Source organism: Podarcis gaigeae (genome assembly GCF_964106915.1).
Source record: "Podarcis gaigeae genome assembly, chromosome: 8".
NCBI lineage: Eukaryota > Metazoa > Chordata > Lepidosauria > Squamata > Lacertidae > Podarcis > Podarcis gaigeae.
In genome coordinates, this window is record NC_139684.1 from 63,282,991 (window position 1) to 63,306,639 (window position 23,649).

Sequence of the window (23,649 nt, forward strand, 5' to 3'; positions counted from 1 at the left end):
TGGGGTTCCTTTGTTGTGCATACAGTTGATCTGTACTGAAGCTGAAGTAATTTAGTGAGTCTTGGGTGGGGGAAGGCAAAACAACACATTTATTGAATGCAATTCAGAAATCAAAGTTAGAGAGGTCACACTCATTCACACAAGTGCCACTAGGATATTTATCGGGAATGGGTGCTCTCTCTGATGGTCAGCCTAGAAAGCAGAATGATGGGCAGGTGGAGCTAAGCAAGATGGAAGCTTCCACTGATCCTAGGGGTGCAGAGGTCTTGCCTACAAATGGGTCCCTCTAGCTGGAGTTCTTATACATTTTCTGCCTGGATCTGAGCTTCTTTTGTACCTTGCAAGGTTATCCAGTGCATGACAGGCTGATTTGCATCATAGCAACCAATTATTAGGCTGCTTTTTGTGGGGGAGACTTAAGTACCAGCTGTCCCAGGTGTGGGGAACTTTGGGCCTTCCAGATGTTGCTGAACCACAGCTCCCACCATTCCTAGCCCTTGGCCATGTTTGCTAAGACTGATGGGAGCTGTACTTTTTTAACATCTGACAGGCCAAAGGTTTTCCACACCTGAACTATTAACTGAAATGTTACCATGCTTCTGAAGCTTCTGCTGGGCCTGTGACTTCCAAGTATGATGGCTCTTGTCTTGTTACTGCTGGCTTTATTGTGGTGATAGTAAGCAGCAGCTCATTTCCCATGCTGACTTCATTCCTTTAGTATTTTTCAGCTGGAGTCACAATCCACTTAAGCCATTTAGGCACAGGGTTAATTGGGACATTAAAGGCAGTGGTAGCAGTAAGAAAGATGGTAGGCATATGGGGATATAAAATTACAACTGTGGAGGCATAGCATATTATAAAATACTTAGCTCCATATATCACACTGTACACTTGGACAACTTTTCCACATTACCAATCACTCCCTTGCAAGGTGCTACAGCTGAAAGTGCACCACCTAGAAAATGCCCCCAGAATCCTCTGCAAGGTGGCAAGAATTTTACAACAGACAACTCAGTGTGGAAAGTTGTTAAAACCACTGCATTTAAAGTGCTGGCAGGGGGAGGTCAAATGAGGTAAAATCCACATTTAATATGCACGCCCCCCCCTGCCAAAGCAAAATCCTCAGCATTTTGCAGGTTCAGCTGTAAATAGTATGCCTTAGAGAAAAGAAGGCGGTTGGCAGCCTCCTTAATGAAGCAGTAATGTAGTTCATTCAGTCTTGCAAACAAATGGTTCCTACAAAAAGGTTACACAACTTCTGGTGGCTTTAATGGCAGATCGACAAAATCTTCCACAACTAGTTTACTGCAGTCTTGATGCCTGTGTTCAATATCCAGCAGCTAAATGTGGAAACTAAAAACAAAGAAACATTATTGAATTTTTCTATGAGGAAAGGTTATAACATCTGAGGCTTTTAAGTTTAGAGAAAAGGTGGGTAAGAGGGGGCACGGTAGAGGTTTATAAAATTAAAAACGGCATGGAAAGTGGATAGAGAACAGTTAGCACAGTGACTAATAGCTAGTGTGAAATTTAAAAACTTACCTCCCAAAAAGCTTGATCATCAAAATACTTTGTTATAGGAGGTGTTTTCCAGAATTCAAAAGTTAGTAAGAAACCTAAGACATTGGGAAAAGAATACAAAACATGTACTGAAAAGCGACAAACTTTTCCCAAAATACCTTTCACTGTACCCTCTAAGGCCCCATATGCACTATACACTGAAAGCAGTATCATACAGCTTTAAATAGTAATTGTTTCCCCCAAAGAATCCTGAGAACTGTAGTTTGGTAGAGGGTGTTGAGAGTTGCTAGAAGATGCCTGTTCACCTCCGAGTTGCAACTCTCAGAGCAGTTTAACAGTCAATCCCTCCTCCCATGGAACTCTCGGAATTGTAGCTCTGTGAAGGGAATAAGGGTCTCCTAATTGTACTCAGCATCCTTAAGAACCTAGAGTTATGAGGATTATTTGGAGAAAGCCATTATTGTTTAAAGTGGTATGATACCACTAAACACATAGCTCGGGCCTAAGTTCACCATTGAAGCACATCCTCCAACCGTAGCTATTTGACAGTTGGAACACTAGTTTTTCGCTTGATAGACCTGTATGAACATATATGGAGGAATTACAACTTTAAAACTATAGGCTTGCATCCCCTAGGCCCATTAAATAAATGAGGCAGGTAAGTGATGTCTCTCTTAAGCCTAAAGTGTGGCATAGGCTGTGTACACACCAGACCATTAACATGCACATAGGTCACACAGATCCAAATTTACCATGTGGTACTTTAGCGCATTTTCATCCACACATGAGTGCTTTCAGTTAAATTATTTTTCCATCTACACTAGTGGGTGGTGCTTGATGGGGTATATTATCACTCAATTTGATCCAGGGCAAATTCTCCTGCTTCTTTGTTAGTTTCTACATCTACTGACATTATCAAGCATTCTTGAAGTATTCGCTTTATCTTTGCTTCCTTCCTCCTCTGCTACTCCACATATCCAGTGGATCATCCAGTCTAGCCCCTTGCTTGGTGCAGCATTGAAAAGGTACAATGTGTGTCCATTGAGCAATCAGACACCAGTAGCATTCAAGGAAGGGAGAGGCTTTAGCTCTATAGAAAATCACAAAGAGTGTTTGCGATTACAGACCTGTAATGAGTCCAGCCATCAGACCCAGGGAAATGATCGCGCAGGATGCACCAAGTTCAGTCAAAGCCAAATAACCCATTCTGAAAATCACAACAACAAAAACCATTCACAAACCAGTAAATACTTTCAGTGCTACAGTCTTGGTGTTTTTCCATAGGCCTTACACTCTGTTATTGATGGGGGAGAATTCCGTGTGATCCACAATTCATATAATATGAAGTGATTTAATTTGCATTTGCAAAAACATTTGCATGAATCAAAACATAACCATTCTTTGACATTTGCACTTCTCTGAATTTTGCTATGCTGCTATCCCAGCAAGCATGTGCTAAAAAAACTATATATGGAGTGAGTGTGCCTAAAAATGTATATACAAAAATGCAACACATTAGAGAAAATGGTTTGCAAACCTGTTACGTTAGGCAAAATTGCATACAAAAATATGTAAGGGGCAATGTGCAATATGATGCTGGCAGTTTTTTCTGAAGTCTATCACAAACTGCAGCAGAAATGCAGCCACCTGGACCAAAGAGAAAATTAAAGGAACAAAATTGAGAAGATCAATCCTTCCTTACTATCTCTGTCTGTTGTTTTTAAACTTTCTCTATTTAGAGAGCCCTTTTCACACCAGCTGATCTTACAAAGACCTCCTTCAAAATTGCCATTGAACCACAGGACACTGCAGAGAAACTGGAGGGCACACATTTCAAGTGTGTTACTACTGACCAAGAGCTTTCCACTGACTTCTTTGAATTGAATTTTTCCTAGATGATGTCCAGTACTACAGTGGATAGTATTTCCTTTCCCCCCTCCCTTGCCTTTAAAACATTTTAAAATAAAACCCTCAAGGTGGTGCAAGCTTTCTGTCTACACACTTCCTGGTGGGGTCCAATAACTATCTCTTGAAATGTTCAGAGGAGATAACATTTGAGAGAGAGGTTCCACCTACCCTTCTAGGTCTTCCTGGCTCTCTATTAGGATAAGAATAATGCGGGTGATCCCTCCAATCAAACTGGGCAGGCCAAACGTGTAAAGAACTCCACAGGTATCATGAATCCTGAGCGCTGGTTCCAGACGCTTCTGAGTTTGATGGAAAGGGTACATGTGAAAAACAAAAATTCTGTGTAAACACCATAAATTCAAAGCACATTTCAATCATGCAACTCCCCCAAAAGGAACTGTAATTTAATTTCACGCAGCTGCAATTCCCAGCACCTTCAATAAACTTCAGTTCCCAAGAATCTTGGGCAGGGAGTAGTTTAAATGTATGGGATGTGTGCAGCCAAAGGGTCATGTGAATAACCTTTAACGCTGCAAATCAGAAGGTAGCTGTTGACGGGCTTGTGGGCTGACTATAAACAGTACTGTCTTGTCTGCCACAATGCCATGGAAGCACAGAGAGCGGGACACTGCTTAGCAGTAGATCAGGAAGGTTCAGTTTCTGGCATTAAGAAGCTTAGAGCAACAAGACTGGAAAAGACTAGCATACATTGAAAAAGACCCAAGAGAGCCTGTGTGGCATAGTGGTTTGCAGTCAAACCAGGACCAGGAAGACCAAGGTTCAAATCCTCAGCTATGAAGCTCACTGGGCCAGCCACAGTCCCTCAGCCTATCCTACCTCACAGCATTGATGTGAGTATAAAATGGAGAGGGAGGAATACCATTTATGCCACTTTGACCTCCTCAGAGGAAAGGTGGGGTATAAATGTAATAATAAATAAATGGATAGGGTTTCATTTACCAAAAGAGTCAAGGATTCCCCAACTGCTCTGTAAGATGACATGTGCAGGTCTCCTTCTTGGGGCTGGCCCTACCATTAGGCAATGTGAGGAAGCTGCCTCCAACAACAGATGATTCAGAGACAATAAACAACTTTAAGCACCATCCCACTAAACCTGCCTGCTGCTCTCAGATGAAGATGAGACTCGGTCTTATCACCACTGTTGAAATGAGAGTCAACTGCCAACCTGACTGGCTTTTGCACAAGGAATAGAGGCGGCGCCATTTTGCCCTTTGCCTCAGGCAGCAAAATGCCCGCTTCTCCTTGCCCACTATCCAAAATGAGACGGTTCAAAATGGGAACTGTTACCTGTAAAAAGGCAAAGCCAAGTACAGAGCCTGCCCCAGCCGCCAGACCTAAAGTCATCGCAATCCAAGGGTAACGGATGATGGGAACTGAGAAGCCAACAGCAACCCCACCGGCCAGAGTGGCATTCTGGATATGGGCCTGTAGAACAAGCAAAAGAAGAAAGTGAGGAATTAAAAAAGTCGGCTGGAAACGTTTTACTGATGAAAAACTCTGGTGTGTGTGGGTGTGTAGATGTTTGTGTGGGTGCACGTGTGCATGTCTTGAACCAGGATTTCCAGCAGCCAGGCACCAGTTAGGTTGCAGAACCAGCCTGTCCACCATATAGCAGCAAATTCAAGTTGGGCAGTTCTAGCTGACCATTAGGTCTTGTGCAACAAGCCAGTTCCCCCAGAAGATCAGACTTTCTACGTTAAGGAAAGTGATGGGGACCTGCACTGGAAGTGTGAGACGGGCACTTGCTTTGATGCACACATTCTCATTTCCACACAAACAAATGAGAGGGAATGCTCATTAAATAACCAATGCAAGCAAATATGCAAGCCAATCAGGATGATTTCTCAATAAATAGGTTGCTTGGAAGTGTGAGCGTCTCTCTTCCGGCTGTCTCTCTAGTTAGGAGAAAGTCCCTCTAGATTGAAAGTTAGAGAATAGGAACTTCTGACTTACCATGTGGAACGTCCCATCACTACTGGTAGCCTTTGAGAACGCAAATGCGGCCACAGCACTTGCAGCCATTGCAAAATAGGTGTTGTAAATGGCAGCCTGTTTTTCCTCTTCTTTCTCTACCAACACAGAATTGAAGCTGGGCCAGAACGTCCAAAGGAAGAGAGTACCTAGTGAACACCCACACACAAAAAGAACAATTAGTGCCCTCTTGAACCCATTAGATAATTGCTTTTGTTGGAGGTGACAGGGTGCAACTCGGCTTGCACTGTATCTCCCTGCTCTCCCCTCCCCGGACTCTCCGCCTGGCACCCCCCACTGCCTGGTGCCCTGGCACGCCGCTGCGCCACTACACCCAATGGTAAAGATGTCCCTGCTGCCCAATTCCTGCACTCCTGAATCATTGCTCTTGAACTCTGGGCCTGCTGTTGAGCCTGTACCATTATGTGCCCGACTAAAGATCTCTTCCATACCTACACATTAGTGCATCTGTTTGCATGTATTGGCTGCGAGCCAGGACAGCTTCAACCAGATTAACCTGTGCTGCCAATGTCCCCCCAGCCTGAGGATATAGCATTGCCATCCTCGGACTCAGAGCCCTCCATCGCAAAGGCCCTTGTGAGACCAGAGTCTTCCCTGCTCTGCTGATTGAGCTGCCATGGGCCCTTTAACTGGTAAATCGCTTTACAGCGAGGGCAGGGCCACAATATAGATGCACCTGCTGTGGTTATTTTGAGCTCAGTCTTCATTTGATGGCTGCTGAAGCAACATCAAAGGGCTGCTCTCCTACAGAGCAGTTTGAGCTTTGCATCCAGCCATAGTCCTGTCTTGCACCAATGGATGGATGAATCTGTCCGTTTCGGTTTCTTGTTTTTCTGAACTTACCGTAAATTCAGTTCTCCACATGTATGCGGAAATTTGAATTTAAAGAAGAACAGCAGTAGAATTCCTGCAGGCTCTTTCTCAGAAACAACGCACAATCTGAAGGAAGAATTCCTGCATTTATTTTTTACATTTATATTCCACGTTGTTTTCCTTCATGAAGCCCAAGGCAGCATAAACAAAGTTCCCAGGAAGTCACCCACCCAAGCACAGACCATGCCTAGACCAACTTAGCTTCAACAAGGTAGTGGTCTCATGTGACCATTCCTAGAGACAACTATGTTGCCTTTGGTCCAGCAGTTCTTCCCAACACCCCAGGAGTAGAGCAAGCAATTTGCAACAATTTGTTTACCACTACTGCTTTGGGCACTACCTATACTTAAACAAACAACAGAAAAACCTATACAGTATTCAAGATTCAGCCTATCAATCAACCTGCACATGGCAAAACAAACACCGAGCCATGAAGATATGTAACTGGATCTCCCACTGAGGTATTATGTTTGCAAGGAAACAACAGGTGCGTGTTGCTTGTAATTTATTGCAGCCACGGGAGGCAGGCGGGGATCTGTCTGCAATAACCGCAGTGAAGAGTTGACCACCATGGAAATTCCATGCCTGTCAGCAAGTTCAAGACAAGTGTCAGGCTCAGAAGTTGCAGCTTAAAGTACTAGCAACAGAAGGAAGAATTCCTGTGTTCTTCCTCTGTCAAGCTGCTCCTCTAACCCAGGGGTGGTGAACCTTTTCCAAACTCATGGCAGCATTCCCACCTGGGCAGAAGTGGGTGGAGTTGCCACAATAGCTTTCCAGCAGTAGTGTCACTGCTGTTTACCAGGAGAGGGACAGGTGAGATAGAGATGTTTAAAAAATGAAATAGGAGTGGAAATGTTGGCCTATTCATCCCATGTCTGGAACGGAAATCAATCAAGTAAACACGATTGATATATACTGTTTTTGCTCTCAGCCCATCAACAAAATGTGACTAATTAATGTGCATGGTGCTCCCCTTGTGTTGAAATGTATAGGGTGGAATAACATAACCTACGTAATTAATTACGTAAGTTTTGCAATTTCGCCACAGCGGAACATGACACAAATCACATAATTTTGGGCAGAAGGTAAACTGCAGCAGAACAGAAACAGAGCTGCTGTGTTAGAAACTGAGATATGAAAGCTAGGAGATAAATGACACCTTAATCCTAGGTTATGGGTGCAACAACGGAATGTCTAGGTGCACTCTTTTTATAACAAGAATACAAAGCTGAAAATGAATGAACTGCAGCTAAAAATATTATGTTCTTTTTCACATGGTCTAGTCCTTCCTCTGCCCACCTCCCTAATATTTTTAAGAGGGTCTCTTCTCCAGTCTTCAGAGAGTAGTTGGAAGTGGGGAGGTAGAAAAAGGTCCTCCTTTCCTTCCACTCTGCAGTTTTAATCTGAAATCATAGGCGCAGTACTGTGCCCTGAGCTCAGAAACTGCTCACGCTAATGAAATTCCCTGTCGCAAAATGCGCCTAGAACAATGAGAGTTTCGAACACTACAAAGCTGCATGTGATGGATACAGGGTGTAATGGGAGACGATGCCTTCTTGCACCCCTATGGCGGGGTTGGGGCTGTGCCACACAGTGGCGGAAGCACCAAGATTGCCTCCACTGGTGGGCCATGCAGCCCTGACTTTACCCCTCTCAGCTTGAGGCTGCAATGCTATTGCTGCAGCTCCACCCCTCTGAGCAAGCACAAAATAACTGTTATGGGTAGCAAAAGAAGAGATGCTGGTCCTTTGCACAAGCGAGTACTGTGCTTGTGGTGCTTTTATCAATGTGCAAATACTGACACCTCATTTTTACAAAAAGAAAAAAAGCGATCATCATCATCATCATTATTATTATTGCCATATGCATTAATTTTCCAGGATAGCGTAAAACAGCCTAACACAAGTGATGACTGCATATTTCAGCAACATGGCCCTCAATGATTCTGCTCCAATTGTTTTTTGGAGAGGGAAATTTTCAGCTAATCACAAGTTACACACACGACTTTTGGCAACCTGGGCCTGTGGGATGGGCGGTTCCCTACACCAAACACTGTTCTGCTATGAAAAAGGCATGCTTATCTGTATAAGCAGAAGGAAATGTCTCTGAGGCCCAACCTCACTCTAACACATGCGCCACCCATTAACGTTGTAGCACCAATCAAGCCATGACTCTCTGGCCGGGGAGAAATATGGAGAGACTGGAACTGCACTTTACAGCTCAATTAGTGAAGAATGTCACTTCGGCTGATTAAAAAAACCTCTGGTCATTCTGGGCTGGGCACTTTTCCTTGCAGGCTTCTTGTCTCTCTGTGTCGTTCTATAAGACTGTTTCCATGAAGGTTCAGCCTGAAGAGCACATACAAATGTGTTTGTAATTATTACACTGAATCTGGCACTTCAAGCTGAAGGCAATATCAGATCACTTTAAACAGCCATGGATTCCCCCAAAGAATCCTGGGAAGTGTAGTTTGTTAAGGGTGCAAGAAGTTACGTGCCCCCCCACTGTCCCCACAGAGCTACAACCTTCAGAGTGGTTTAACCCCTCTTCTCAGGAAACTCTAGGGACTGCAGTTCTATGAGGGGAATAGGGGTCACCTAACAATTCTTGACATTCTTAATGGTGAAGAAGAATGTGGCCAGGTGGGCAAGTTTTCCTGCTCAGTTCGCTGCCTAGGTGCTGCCGACGGGCAACTTCAAGGTCCCTCTGTAGGTTTCTTTCTCTTTAAACCAGACTTGGACTAGGCAGCCCTTCAAACAAAGGACTCCTTCAAATAGATGGCTGTAAAAGCAGGACACATGGTCACTTTACCCCCAGGCAGATGCCCCAGAAAGATATCCATGATATCAAAAGCTACTGAGAGATCCAGCAGAACCAAGAGATAGGCTTAGTGCATGGCAAAAGCCATCCGCCAAGACAAATACAGTTCCAGAACTGGGCCTGAACCCAGATTCCATATAGTCACAGCCATGTACATGCCATACATTTAATGCACTGCACCCAGAATCCTGAGAACTGCAGCACCCTTAAACTACAGTTCTCTGGATTTTGGGGGGAGTTGGGATGTGCTTTGAATACGCTTGAGATCTATAGTGTGTATGCATCCTGAGTTTCATTTAAGAACACTTGAAGTTGAGTCACCAGAACTATACACACACCAAATATTGTCAGATCTTTGTTGAAATCAAACTCAGAAGTCAAATGCCAGTTGCTGAATAATGTATCCTACTATGTCAAATGCCACATTTCAACATCAACATCCACTGGGGAAAATTTCTCAAAACGTATTTGTTTCAAGCTCCAGTAAAGAGATTTGTTTGACCTCCCAACCCTGCCTTAGGACACTGAGGAAAACAGCTTACCCAGCATTGCAAACACATCAGAGGCAGGCTTTGATCTTTCTTTCTCAACTTTTGGGTGCAGTGAGGAATTGTAGAGGAACCAGGAGACAGTGGAGCCAAAAAATGCCCCAAACAAATGAACATGCATCAAGCTGATGTGGCTCTTAATCTGTAGACCACAAAAAAAAAAAACAGTCACCATTTCATAGGGAGCCAGGGTGGAATGTATTCTGTGGGGAACTGGATGCTGGAATGGACAGGGCTTTAATCTGATTCAGCACAGCCCTTCCGTTAATATATATTATGTAGGAACTGCAATAAAAACGTTGCAGCGTGCTCCTGCTCCATGTGCCTGCCAGCCAGCCATCTCTGCCTTCTCCCATATCCTATTCCTCTCTCTGGTTTTCTGTTTTCCACCCCAACATACCCACTGAGGCTGCTCCACCCTCACTTTGCAGGGTATTCCCCCTCTAAAGTTATTTTGACTTCTGCAAATTCTGGGTTCCCACCTCCACCCCGCCAAATCTGCATGGGCTGTGCTATTTTGCCTACCCACTCAGGGAACTGAGCTTGAAATTAATATACAGGATTAGACAATGGTGTGGAAGAGGGTTATCTATCAGTGCACAACAGCTAAACAGAATCTCCATAGTTCAGAGCAGGGGTCAGGAACCTCTGGCTCACGGGCCAATCTTGGCCCACCAGGGGATCCAATTTGGCCCATGAGGCCATTTCCCCAAAGCCACACCCCTGCCAATCAGCTAACATCACTCATAACTTTAGGGGATGGATGAAAATGCAGGGTTCGATTCTGCTGGGAACTGGCACACACATCCAAGGCAAGCAACCCTGGTTTGTTGGTTTTTTGGCAGGCTTCAGCTATGAGAGGGCCTGCTCATGATGGGGAGAGGAGAAAGAAGCCCTTGCCAACCCCATACTTGGTGCCTGGGGAATGCTGCGCAAGGGATTTCGACAGGTGAGCAGGACGACCCACCTATCAATCATGTGGTGCCATAATGACATCATGTGATTGACAGGTGGGTTGCCCCTCTCCACCTGTCAAAGTTGGCCTATGGGGCGGAGCCAGATAAAGTTCCAGGGAAACAAGCCACTTGTTGCTGAGGGCTTCCCATTGGAGCTCCTTGCTGGCTGCTGATGGGGTACAGGATGCTGGACAAGTTGGGCCTCTGGCCTGATCCAGCACCAAGGGTTGGTAATCAAACCTACTAGAGGCCAGCAACCTTAAGTCTTAAGACACAGAGAGCCACTCTTGAGAAAGGCTGCCTTGGCAGCTAATGCCAATTAGGGAAGATGGCACTGTGCTTGACCTTCAGATACCACAAAGGGACGGTTCCAGAGGGGAAAAGGCCTCTGGAAATGGGAAGCTGCCACAGAATCACCCACCCCACGCCTTGTCTCAGTAGCAAAGAGGTTTCTATACGTACCCCCAGAACATCCACAATGATCCATCTGTTCCCAGCGAAAACAGCCACCTCCACCATAGCCATGCAGATTAACTGCATCAGGTTGGCTTTGCCGAGGATCGCGCCAGCTGAAATCAGCACTGCTGTAATACTCATAATGGCTGCCAAGATGCTTTGGGAAAAGAAAAAGGAGAAAGCAGTATTGTCCGTAGCATCATTTTAGAGTGCTGAATAAGCCCCCTCCTCCAGATTGGGAGACTGGGTGGTATCCTCAAACAGGATGTGCAGACAGTGTGGATATAGCCAACTAACTTGCTCCATCAGCGCAAGCATTTCCAATTGTGCATAAAAATTTCCCCCTCTCCTCTCCCCACGCTCCCTGAACCTCCACAAATCTCTAGAGGATTTCATGAACTCCCATAACAGATTTAGGGGGCATGTAGGGGGAGGACGGGGGACGGGGTTCTCCTGCATGGAAGTTGTCATTGTTCTCTCTTCAAGCCCCTCCTGCTTCTAGGAAACAGTGGGGCAGGGAAGGCAGGGATTTGACTGGCACACCCCACATCTGAGCACCCTCTTCCTCCACTTCTGACAGGTCCTGTGCCCCCGCCTCTGCCTACTCCGACCCTTCCTCTTCCCTTCCGCCCTGGTTCCTGCCTCACAGGTGGCACCAAACCCCATAAATCTCTGGCCCTATCTCCTGGGTCAGTCTCCAGTCCCCTTGCCTCTGCCACACACTCATCAGAGCCCTGACATGGCGCCTGGGATGACACACAAGAACGTCATCTAAAAGCAAAGCCAAGACTGCATTTTCTCCAGAAGTAGGGCTTTAATTATATGGACATTTATGGCAACTTAATCAATAAATTAGTTGATTAATCCACCAAATTTCATACGATTAATCAATCTTTTTTATTATTCAGGTGACAGCTGGTCAGGCAATCTAATTGTTTAACCCATCTGCAATAAAATAAAACAAAACTTACATAAAACTCTGTGTGTGTGTGTGTGTGTGTGTGTGTGTGTGAAGTATCCATAGCTGGGGAAATCTTTTACAGTGGTACCTCGCAAGACGAAAGAGTTTTTCATTTTCTGAGTTGCTTTGCAAGACGAATTTCCCTATGGGCTTGCTTTGCAAGACGAAAACATCTTGCGAGATTGTTTCCTTTTTCTTAAAACCGCTTGAAGAGGTGCAGTTGCGACTGACCATGCTTCGCAAGACGAAAAACCTCGCAAGACAAAAAGACTCGCGGAACGAATTAATTTCGTCTTGCGAGGTACCACTGTACAAGTGATAGTTTGCTCCTCCTGTTTCCCAATTACCTAGAAACCTCTGGATTCTGCCTCCCAGGCCAGGGCCTCTACTGTCTATTGTTGCAAGGGTGAGGAAACTTTGGCCCTCCAGATGTTGGTGAACTACAATTCCCATCAGACCCAGCAAGTATGGTGAGGGATGAGGGGAGCTGTACTTAAGCAACATCTGGAGGGCCAAAAATTCCCCACCCCATAGCTATTGGGTTTAGCTAGCCCTCCACTGGGCCTGTGTATTGATTTAGGCTGCAGATGGTCCACAGTAAATTCTGAGGAGTTTCACAAGCCTGAAAAAATTCTGGGTATCCAGAAGCTGCCGAGGGTGTCACTAGGGGTGGCGCCAAATCTTTTCCTAAATGCCTTGGGTGCATCAGAGTCAGCAATGGATTCAGGGGAAATTAAATTGAAGGATGATCTGCATTACTGGCTGGATATTAATTTGAGGAAATAAATTAATTTTAGATGACTTTATCTGGATATGATTTGGGGATAAAGAATCAGGTACTCGAAGGAAAATTTAATTGATTTGGAGCAAGCTCTGTTGGGTAATGAACTTAAGAGGAAATCATTCGGGTTGATCTGCTGGGTTGACTAACTGACAAATGTATCTGAGGTGATTTGGATGGAAAACTCATTATCTCGCCTTCTGCGACATTTACATTTTAAATTTTGCATCTTTACATGTAAATTGGCATGTGCAAATTTTCACAAATGTGGATCTATGAGTCTATACTGCAAATCTTGCAAATACCAAACAATGCCCCTGAATAACTGGTTTTTATGCGTTGCTAGCGTTGCCAGAATGTTGAAGAATCATTTCATTTAAAGAAAAAAACACACCAATAGAGATTTATGCTACAGGTGCGATGAAAAGAGCTGTAGATGCCCTGACAATAAGGTATAATACGTTCACTAATCCACTCACTCACTTATTTTCTAGCTTAGACTTTGCCAAACTGGCACCTTCCAGATGTTTTGAGCTCCAAGTCCCATCAACCCCAGTCCCAAACATGGTACCAGGCTCACAAAGGCTGCTCTTACTAATAAATGCAGGTGTGTGGGGGTCTGTGTTTGGAGCACACCAAGAATGAAGACGAAGCACATCATTAAGAAAGGGAACAGGCTCATTCATTTTGAGTTCAGCCCCTTGATCGTTTTGGTTGCCCTCATAATAAACAGGTATGAGGATGGGAAGCCTAGCATTACTGGGCTAAAAGTGGGCACAGTTTGTTTGCTCTGTGAATGAGAGTGAGGAGGGAGGGAATGAGAGAGAAGAGCAATATTTCTTGGTCTCCAGCTGCCCATGTTTCAAAGAAACATGCTAAACTAAATCCATAAAGCCTCAGACATAGCAACCACTGGTCAAGGCAGAGCCCTGTAAAGTGTGTTATCTACCTTTGCAGATTTATCTTCACTTGCCCATCTGAGAAATGGAAAATGAAGCCATTCACGATCAAAGCCCACTGCACTCCAAGGGCTGCAAGGAAAAGGCTGAATCCAGTGCTGCTGAAGCCATATCTTCTCAGGAAGGCCAGGAGGAAGGCGAAACCCAAGACCACCATGATGTTGACATCTTGAAATGCTGCGTGCGACAGAGGCCATTCTTCATTTGTTATTTACATTTCTTTGTCACTTTTTACACGCGGACATAAACACACTCCAGATGCAACTCATCAAATGCTAACACTACTTAAAAGAATGCAATCAACTTATTCTCATTTGGGGGAAATCGAGCCTCACCCTTGGAGACACTCCCCAGCCACTTAAGTATTTGCTCAATTAACCTACTAATTAAACAGAATAACACCTGCAACCCTAATTTCAATTAACAAGCAGGCTTACCTGGGTAGATCGCAAGGTCTTTTTGAACACTTTGATGGTCATATGAAAAGAAAAAGAAAAATATAAGGATGAAAGCAGCTTCCAAAAAGAAAATGAGCCCAGGCAGACGAATCCGGAGACTTGGAGGATACTGAGAAGACATGGTGTGTCCATGAACTACAGCATTTCAAAAGGGAAGCGGGTGTTAATTCCCTGAGTTAAAAGAGAGAAAGTAGCTGAGAAAGTCTGAATGTGATAGCCAGAAGGCATTAAGTCCTTATCTAATGCCGCCCAAGAGAGCAGGCCAATCTTCTGTTGCTGGGTATTTTGACTCCTGTGGAGTTGCCTTGTGATCTGAGGTTGTGGGATAAGGCTGTGCTACAATGAGGGCTCTTTTGAGTGGTCAGAATTATTCCAGAGGAATTAACGACTAACTTAGGTTCATTAATTTCCGTGAATCTGAGCAGGGCTAGCACTGGATACATCCTGAATAACTATTTGATATGGAAAAAACTTTCATGGCCCAGATGCATGGAGTGTGATGTTCAGTTTTCCAGTACAGTGGTACCTTGGTTTATGAACTTAATCCATTCTGGAAGTTTGTTCTTAAACCAAAGCAGTCTTAAACCAAGGCATGCTTTCCCATAGCAGCGGGGGACTCAATTTACAATGGAACACACTCAACAGGAAGCGGAACATATTCTTATTCCAAGGCAAAGTTCACAAACCAAAAGACCTACTTCTCGGTTTGCAGTGTTCTTAATCCAAGTTGTTCATAAACTAAGCTGTTCTTAAACCAAGGTACCACTGTAAAGAGAAAAGGTGTATGTGTGTAAAGCTGGTGTTAAATTATAATGGAATAATAATACTGTAATAATAATAACAACAACAATGATTTATTACTCTGCCCATCTGACTGGGTTGCCTTTTGGGCAGCTTCCAACAGAATATAAAAAACATAACAAAACATCAGACATTAAAAACTTCCCAACGCAGGGCTGCCTTCAGAAAGTCGTATAATTGTTTATGTCTTTGACATCTGATGGGAGTCCAAAAGAACAAGCTTGCATCAAAATTGCACTGTCAGTCATTTGTGAACCGCTCTGAGATCTTTTGATGAAGGGCAATATATAATTTTTTTTTAAAAAAAAGGTTAGTGCAAGGATTTCTGCTTGTGTAGCAGAACTCCCCACCTCCCTCATGAGCCCCTAAAACCTGCTCTGGGTGTTTCTCCAACCCTTTGAAGCAGATTTGGGGAAGCTGCTGAGTGCATGCAGACAGAAAAGAATTCCATTGCACAAATACTTGTGCTAATGGAATGGGGGCATTAGATACTACCCACAATATGTGGTAATTGAACTGGACCTTTCATGTGCACAAAATGAGCTTTCATAGCAGCTGCAACTGTTGACAGCACAATCATCTTAGTATTGCTGAGTGAAGTGACAATTCAATTAAAATTGTAGGCACATGCAAGATGAGCACCCTGACCATTGATAACAGCAGTGATTGATGTCAGTAGAATCATCTTAGCATTCCTAAACAAATTAATACCTGTAGTGAGACTAGAAACCATTGTCTCTATTGAGAACGGAGTGAATATAATAGAAAGGTGAAGTAACAGGGGCACAATCCAGTGAGATGTTCTCTGGAGCAATCATGGGAAAATTGAAATGGGCAGCTCCCATCTGCTACTGCCATAAGCCTGGGCCAAGAAACCAGCTGGATGGGTGGGGACTGGCACTATCAGTGGGCTCTGCTTTCTGAGGATGCTGCATGCTGCCACAGGCCTTGGTATGGACCGCTTTCATTCACTAATTTATTTATTTCAATTAGGGATCGGGGAAGAAATTTTGATTCAGTTCACAGTCACCCTTCGAAATTTGCACTTCTCATAATTTTGCAATGCTGCTATCCAGCCAAGTAAAGTGCACCAAAAAGGTACTAGGGTAAAATGTGCATAAAAATGCATGTTAGTGAAAATAACATACACAATTGCAGCATATGATGGAGAATTGCTTTCAAAAATGTGTATGTAAGGCAAAATTGCATACAAAAATATGCATATTAGAAATTCACGCTAAGATGCTGAGTTTTCACAAGGATTTTACAAAAAATTGCAAATTGATGTGGAAATAATAATAATAATAATAATAATAATAATAATAATAATAATAATAATAATAATAATTTATTTATACCCCGCCCACCTGGCTGGGTTTCCCCAGCCACTCTGGGCGGCTTCCAACGGAATATTAAAAACACAATAAAACATCAAACATTAAAAGCTTCCCTAAACAGGGCTGCCTCCAGATGTCTTCTAAAAGTCAGATAGTTGTTTATTTCCTTGACATCTGATGGGAGGGCATTCCACAAGATGGGCGACACTACCAAGAAGGCCCTCTGCCCGGGTTCCCTGTAACCTCACTTTCACAGTGAGGAAACTGCCAGAAGGACCTCAGTGTCTGGGCTGAACGATGGGGATGGAGACGCTCCTTCAGATATACCGGGCAGAGGCCGTGGAGAACTCAACTTGAGTTTGGAAAAATGAGAAACAGAGAAACCAAAATTCTCCCATCCCCAATGGAGGAAAAGTATTGCTGTACACCATCCCAATCTCCTGAGTGGTGCAGCATTCCAGGGGTTCCAGGTGCCTGTCCAGGGTTCGTGCTTCCTTTTGAATGAGGGACAGCAGAGACTGTGGTGTCTTTGTGATGTGTTATTTATCTATACATATATACCACCTGAGCCTACAATGGAGGGGTTCACAGCAGGTCTTGCTTCTCCTATAGCCACGGCCTTGGATTCCAGCAGAAATCTGGCATAGCCTTGTCTCCTAGCTGCACAGCCTGCTGGCCTCTACATTACCTACCACAATTCTGCCGTTGCATTTCTAACAACCAGAGTTTTGAGGTACATTCCTTATCTGACACAGAGCCACTTCCTTTGTTACCTTAATGGCTCATACTTAAGGTGGTCATTACCTCACCAGGGAGCTAGCCTGGCTATTCCAGGAACTGCATTCACGCTGGATCGAAGACTTGGAAGGGGGCTCAAGCATACAGCCTACCCTCTGCAAACTCATAACAGTATCCTTGTTTGAAGCAGAAACATTTCCATTTGTGTTATTGACTGTAAGCCATCTACAGACCCTTGAGAAAAGCTTCCCGGCCACTAAATAAATATTTTCATGATAATTAGCTTGTTTCTATTTTGTCCATACATGGGTTATTGGTTACTTTTCTGTATCTCACTCTTCTTCAGTCAAAGAACCCAAGGAAGCCTCTTATCTAGGCCTGGCTAGATTCAGACCTGCCGAGTTCCCTTAAAGCTGCTGTATCATTGGAAGGCCTTTTCTGTACTGATGCTGCCGTAATTGACAAGTGGCAGCCCCTTCCACAGGGAAACCAAACTGTATTATTCTCCCCAAGTGCTTATAACATTCTTACAGGATGCAATCCTAGCCCCATTCACCTGGGAATAAGCCCCATTGAATTCAATGGGACTTACTTTCTTTGTAAATGTTTTCAGGGTTGCGGTCTTAGTCTGGAGCTCAGCCGGCTATGAACTTCTTGGTTTTACTGTTGACTTATTACTGCTCTAACGATTGTTGTTGGCCACTTAGGGCAGCTCCATTTGCAGGAGGAAAGAGGAACATAAAAACTCATTAAAAAGGTTAAACAAGGTGCCATCCCATGATGCAGTTCTTCTCTTCTTTCGAAGACGCTGCCACGTCCTAGGCATGTCTACTCAGAGGCGAGCACTGCTGCATTTAATGGGACTTACGTACCTCCAGAAAAGCATGAATAGGCATGCAGCCTTGCCGCTGAGTAGACATGCACAGAATAGGATCGGGCTGTCAAGCTGCGAGGCTTTATAATCGCTTTCACATGCGAGGCAAACTGCATGGGACTTACTTCAAAGCAAAAAACGCTCAGGGCCTGGGGCATAACAGCATTTTCTCAACTGGCAAAATATTTACCCACATAACAAAACCTGGCTGGTAACTAGGAATACACCCAGCTCCTCCCTTGGCAGAGAGCAGCAGCTACTGCTGCTACCTTAACAAATGCCTATCAGGGAAGAAAGGTCTTCTTTGATTGGCCAAGACTCAGTTTCCCGTGTCACTTTACTTAGCCGTTACACCCAGTCTCACCTCTCGCATTCTCTATTGGTCCTCCTTAACACCATTTATTCAAGTCAGGAATTTATTGGATACATAGCCTGTCAGTCAAGCTGGAGGGCGGGACTGTAAGCGAGCTGTGTTAGAATGCAGCGGGATCACCAGTCTTTGCCTCTTTTTACCTTTGGTCCTTGGATTACGCGAGCCTTTTAGTCGGGGTTTTATTGGCCAGTAGCCCCGCCAATCAAACCATAGGGGCCCGTACCTAAATGTCAAAGCTAAAGGCGGGATACAAAAAAGCTCCTTTCTTTCATTGGGGGATAGCTAGGCTGCTCCTCCTACTTTGGTACCAACTATTCAACGACTGGGTAGTATCGCCATCAATTTAATAAATCCTTACTTTCACGGGCTGCTCTGGACGCCGTTCTCCCTGCTGGGCGGCACTCATCATCCTAGAAAAGGGCGGGACCAGAAGCGTCGATCTCCTCATTGGTTCTGCCACCCGCCTCTCTACCCTCTAGCCCCATGTTGATTGATTCGCTCGTCCGTCGACCTCATGTTATGCCTCCCGCCGATTGGCTTATGCCTGAAAGGAGGCGGGGCAGGGCGCGGAGGCTGCGCGCGGGGACGCGGCGGCGGGGAGGGACAGATCCGAAATTATTTTTTATTTCTTTGTTTCCTAGTCGGGCGGGGGGAGAAAAAAAAGAGGGAGAAAGAAAACGGGGACAGGGGGGAAAGGCGAGCCACAAAAAAAACCAAAACCCGGAGACCCGCTGAGACTCCCTCCGGCGGGTCCCTCGGACAGGCTTGGATGTTGTCGCTGTGACCCGGGCGGGGCAGGAGCGGAGAAGGAGGCGGCGGCGGCGGCGACGGGGGGCAGCAGCAGCAGGCGCCACCACCACCGCCGGGCCAGGCCGGGTTGGGTCTCGCCGGGCCGGACGGGAGGATGAAGCGCCGGAGCGCCGACTGCAGCAAACTCCGGCGGCCGCTGAAGCGGAACCGCATCACTGAGGGCATCTACGGCAGGTATGGCCCGCACCTGCCTCGCCCCGCCCCGGCCTGTCAGTGGCATCGAGGGAGCCTCGCCGGTCCCTCCTTCCCTCCTTCCTTCTCTTGGCTTTGAGGTGAAGCAGGGGAGGGGGCGCCTTCGCCGCCTCAGCCCCCGACGGGGCTTCCTCCTCCTCTTCCTGCTCACACGGAGGAGGACGACAGGCGAGCTTGGCGGGACTCCCCTCATCCCCACAGAAACGCACACGCGCACCACTTTCACACGCCCCCCCTTCATTATCTCCTCCACACACCCCAATTGCTTCTCCCCTCATGCAGCCACTTCCCCTCGGCCTCCCCTCAGGGCCCCGCTTCTTTGGCGCTGTGGGCCATTGTCTTCAGAAGAAGCAAAAGTAGCCCCCTCCCACGACGCCCGACACTTCTCTCCTCCCATCACCTCCCCTCAAAACGCTTTGGGGTAGCCCTGAGTGGGCCTTGCCTTCTCTCTCTCTCTCTCTCTCTCTCTCTCTCTCTCTTAATAGTTACCTCGGGTCCCTCCTCAGCCTTCCTCTGAAGCAACGTCTCTCTCCCACGTTTCTGCCCCCCCACAGAGTCCGCTCAGACTTGGGGTTGGCACTCATCCTGCAGACATGCATTGGGGGCGCCTTCTTTCATTTTACTGCCTCTGTATGATGGCCCTGCTGCTCTTAAGTCAGGCTGCAGCACAATAGTGGGATGTGACCCACAAGTAGAAGACTGGTGCTTAGGAGCCTTCCCTCTCCCCCCCCCCCATGCCTCACATTGGGAACCCTTCCTCTAGAAACCTCCCTTTCCCTCTATACCAGATGTGGTGAGCCCTACAACTTGCATCATCCCTGACCATTGGCCAAGCTTGCTGGGCCAAAAGTTCCCCACACTTTGTCTATACTCACATCTACACTGACAGCTCTTGCTTTGAGGCTTTCACAGGGGCAATCTCTGTTGACAGATTTTCCATCCCATTACTCTCTTGTGAAGCCACAGCCTAGCCCCCACTCCAATGTGTGTGCAAACACACAAACAGGCTACTTGTTCTTACACTTTATCTTCCCATGCATCTGTTAGAATGTCTTCAAATCATTGCTGATAATTATTGTATTTTTAATGCTGCAACAAAGACAGGACAAACTATTTAGTGACACACACACAAATGCTTTGTGGCCTCAGAAGCTTCACTTCTGGCTCAATTTCCACCTCCCCCAAGATAGTTGTCTTTAGAACTTGGTTACCCTTCTCCCAATTGTGGGAAGCTTTCCTCTATGATCTCCCTAACAACACACATACCCTTTCTCTTTTTAAGAGGCTTAAGTGAATGATGCTCTGCATTCTATTGAAATATCCCCCCACCCCTCTTCCCTGAAACCACACCTCCTCTTTAGTTGCCATTTCTTCCGTGCCCCACAACTCTTGCAATTTAAGTGTTTCTAGATACAGTACCAGACAGATCGTCCCCCCTCTAATGCCTTTCTCTTAACCCGTTCCATACAACCTTCCCTACAGTCCTAGTGCTCTTCCAGTCATTTTGCTCCCACACCGTCATTTGGTGTCCTCACCACAGTTGTGGTTTCAGTTACATTGACTACCCTACACTTAGTGGCCTCCATTCACTGTTTTTCTCCACATAGATGAATACTTTTCCCTAGAATGCAATCACACCCATCAGTTGGGCACCCACAACCCTGACTATTCTTGCCCTTAAGAGTTTCCTCATTTATATTTTACTTTGAAGTCACACTTTCCATAGAGTGGTAGTCCTGTTTGCTCTCAGTTTTGTCACTCATGCTACTCTAGATTGGTACTGTATTCTGAAGCCCCACCCCACTTCAGTTGTGTGGCCTTCCACCCACCCTTCAACTACCACTGCCCCTAACTCAAAGGTCCTTTAGGCTTCCACTATTATTTTCCCTCCTTTGTATTTCTATTGATATATTTGTCAGATTGCAGTTCATTTGTCATCCTCTGCAGTGATTGTCATACTTCTATTCCTGCTTGTCCCATCCAATCAAACCTGCCACAGTGCTCAACCCTGTCCTGCATTGACAGCCCTACTCTTAAGAGTCTATCCCACACACATTGATATACCTTTCCCTAGGTATAATGCACTGTATCCCAGACACATACTGACAATTCTTGCTGTTAAGAGTCATCCACCCACTGTGTCCTTGTCCTCCGCACTGACAGAGATCCCACTTACCCCATACTCATTTGAGCCACTTTTACAGTGACAGGCCTGACTCTCAAACCCTGCCCTCGCAAATTCTGCTGAAGTCCCCATTCCACTGTGTATTCACTTGCACATTGATAGTCCTACCCTTAAGAGTTCTCCACCTTCTGTGCCATGACAGACCTACAACTTCCCCATTCATTATGCTTCCCCCACCCAGACCAAGCCAGTGTGTCCAGTGGTCAGGGATGACATGAGTTGTAGTCCAAAAATATCTGGAGGGCCACAGATTCCCCATGTGCTCCAAAGGACACCCACCCACGCACATATCTTCCTCTAACACACCTTTCACAGCAATGAGGAAGACCCTCCAGAAACTGTCAGTCCTCTTTTACCCCACACCAGATAGGCTCTCAGATTCTCCCTTGCATTTGTTTTTACTGCTACAATTCCATCCCATGTCCCTAACTACCTTCCCACTGTGCCCTCTTATTGAATATATGCTGAATACTCCCACAAGTATGTGATCAAAACATGTTTTTTAACACTGAAGCCCCTTCCTGCCCCTTAGGACTTCCAAACAGTCTTTCAAATGACTGACTTCTTCTCCTTGTGATGTCTCTTCTTAGGCCACTATCCCTTTTTCATTTAACCTTTTCTGTGCTCATCTTAATGTTTCTTTCAGTCCCGTCACGCTATGCTATATTATATCGCTTCATGAATGAAAAGTTTGCCTGATATGTTCTTGCCTTCTTTGCGAATACTCATATCTATTCAGGAGATGCTCTGATTCACACCTCCTTCCCAAGTTGTGTTATTTCACTTTCTTTTTGTGTCGTCTTCCGTTTTTGTATGGTGACTTATTTTTAAAGCTGTGTCAGAGTGAAAGGCAATGATGAAGATATTGTTCATATTCTCTGGTGAGTGGGTCTCAGGATTTTCCATGGCTATTTCCCATCTGCTATTAAATAGGTCTTGGGGAGCTTCTTTTTTAAGTTAGAGAAATGACTGTTGGCTAGAGCCATCTCTATTTACCTTGCTCTATTTACTTCTTACAGCCAGGACTCACAGTTTCTGGTTCATCAGGTGTTAAAATTATGCACAACTTGCAGAAGTGCTGTTATGCTGTCAGTTTGTACAATTACAAGGGGCCTAATAGATGTGAAATTTTGGCAGACAAAATTGCAGTTGTCATTGACAAAGCCTAAGAAACTATGTTTTTATTGAGACTTGGAAAAGAGACCAAGCAAAACTTCAGCTTAATACCCAGTGTTACGCAGTTTATGACTTCTGCCTTCACAGTAGCCACTGACTTAACCACATGGGCGTAGCTGTTCCCCCAAATCAATGAAAATAAGTTAAAATACATAACAAACTAAGGTTCTGCCCCCCTAACAAAAGGCCTACCCCCCATACAAAAATCCTGGCTACGTCCATAAATGGCCATCTTAAAGAATACCGTAAATTGGGACAAGACTAAACCATGAGAAATTGGTTTTCCTCAAAGACTTTGCCCAATTGAAGTCACAATTTTGTTATAAAAAGATAGCATAAGTGATTGCTTAAGAACATTAATTACTTTAATACATGTGTATAAAACTTTACACACAAACACCAGAACAGTGCTTCTCTGTTACCTTTCTTACTGTACAGCAAGCAGCAGGATCTTATCAGAGGTGGGGTTTGGGCCTCCCAACAATTTAATGTTAATTTACCTGTGTGTAGAACTAGCCACTGAAGTGTAAATTCTCTTTGTTAGCTATGAGTATTACAAGCTGTCCCATTTGAGCTCAAGCTTATGTAGATCAGCATTTCTCAACTTTATGCCCTCCAGAAGTGTTGGGCTACAAAACATTGTTTTTCTATCTTCAACTGATGGAAGTTGGAGTCTCAGAACATCTGGAGGGGGTGGCAGTGGAAGATGTTACATGTTTTTAAAATAATGGAAGGAAAAGACCAGGGAGACTTTGTCCTTTGCACATGCTAGGGAATAACACAGCAAAAGCCAGTGCTAATCACATATGTACTACAGAGGGTTGTGTAAGCCATAGGAACATGGCCCCTGCTCTCAGTGTGTGGTGGTGTGGCTTCAGCTTTGTGGATCCTGCTTTGCAAGGTCACAGC

The 23,649-nt window shown here is 45.2% G+C and overlaps 2 protein-coding genes across 10 annotated transcripts in view; one reads left to right on the forward strand and one right to left on the reverse strand.

Annotated features, from left to right (window-relative positions):
• Positions 1 to 66: 66 nt before the first annotated feature.
• LOC310850364 (RH-like protein) lies at positions 67 to 18,418 on the reverse strand. Of its 9 annotated transcripts, none has more exons than XM_083751816.1 (13): positions 18,130 to 18,360; positions 17,723 to 17,842; positions 14,953 to 15,019; positions 14,234 to 14,262; positions 13,787 to 13,973; positions 11,102 to 11,252; positions 9,678 to 9,825; positions 5,404 to 5,570; positions 4,738 to 4,875; positions 3,598 to 3,728; positions 2,649 to 2,728; positions 1,543 to 1,616; positions 67 to 1,353 (listed from the first exon to the last, which is right to left on the reverse strand). In XM_083751816.1, coding segments are annotated over exons 2-13 (1,200 nt in total). In that variant the 5' UTR covers positions 17,724 to 17,842; positions 18,130 to 18,360; the 3' UTR covers positions 67 to 1,326. The 9 variants fall into 9 exon arrangements, with proteins under 9 accessions (XP_083607942.1, XP_083607939.1, XP_083607943.1 ...); XM_083751813.1 differs by having other exon boundaries at positions 14,234 to 14,389; positions 17,687 to 17,842; XM_083751817.1 differs by lacking the exon at positions 17,723 to 17,842.
• Positions 18,419 to 18,931: 513 nt separating this feature from the next.
• Positions 18,932 to 23,649, forward strand: part of MACO1 (macoilin 1) — a 63,371-nt gene continuing 58,653 nt past the window's right edge. Inside the window, exon 1 of the mRNA XM_083751732.1 lies at positions 18,932 to 19,361. Within this exon, the coding sequence (XP_083607858.1) occupies positions 19,282 to 19,361 (80 nt within the window). The 5' untranslated portion in view covers positions 18,932 to 19,281. The remainder of the gene's footprint in view (positions 19,362 to 23,649) is intronic.

Coding starts and splice junctions, on each gene's coding strand:
- LOC310850364 (XM_083751811.1), bottom strand. CDS start 18,162: ATGCCCCAGGCCCTGAGCGTTTTTTGCTTTGAAGTAAGTCCCATGCAG. Junction 15,020..18,002: donor CTATTCATGCTTTTCTGGAG/GTACGTAAGTCC, acceptor TTCTCTTTACAG/TGGTACCTTGGTTTAAGAAC. Junction 3,729..4,737: donor TTGGCTTTGCCTTTTTACAG/GTAACAGTTCCC, acceptor CATCAAACTCAG/AAGCGTCTGGAACCAGCGCT.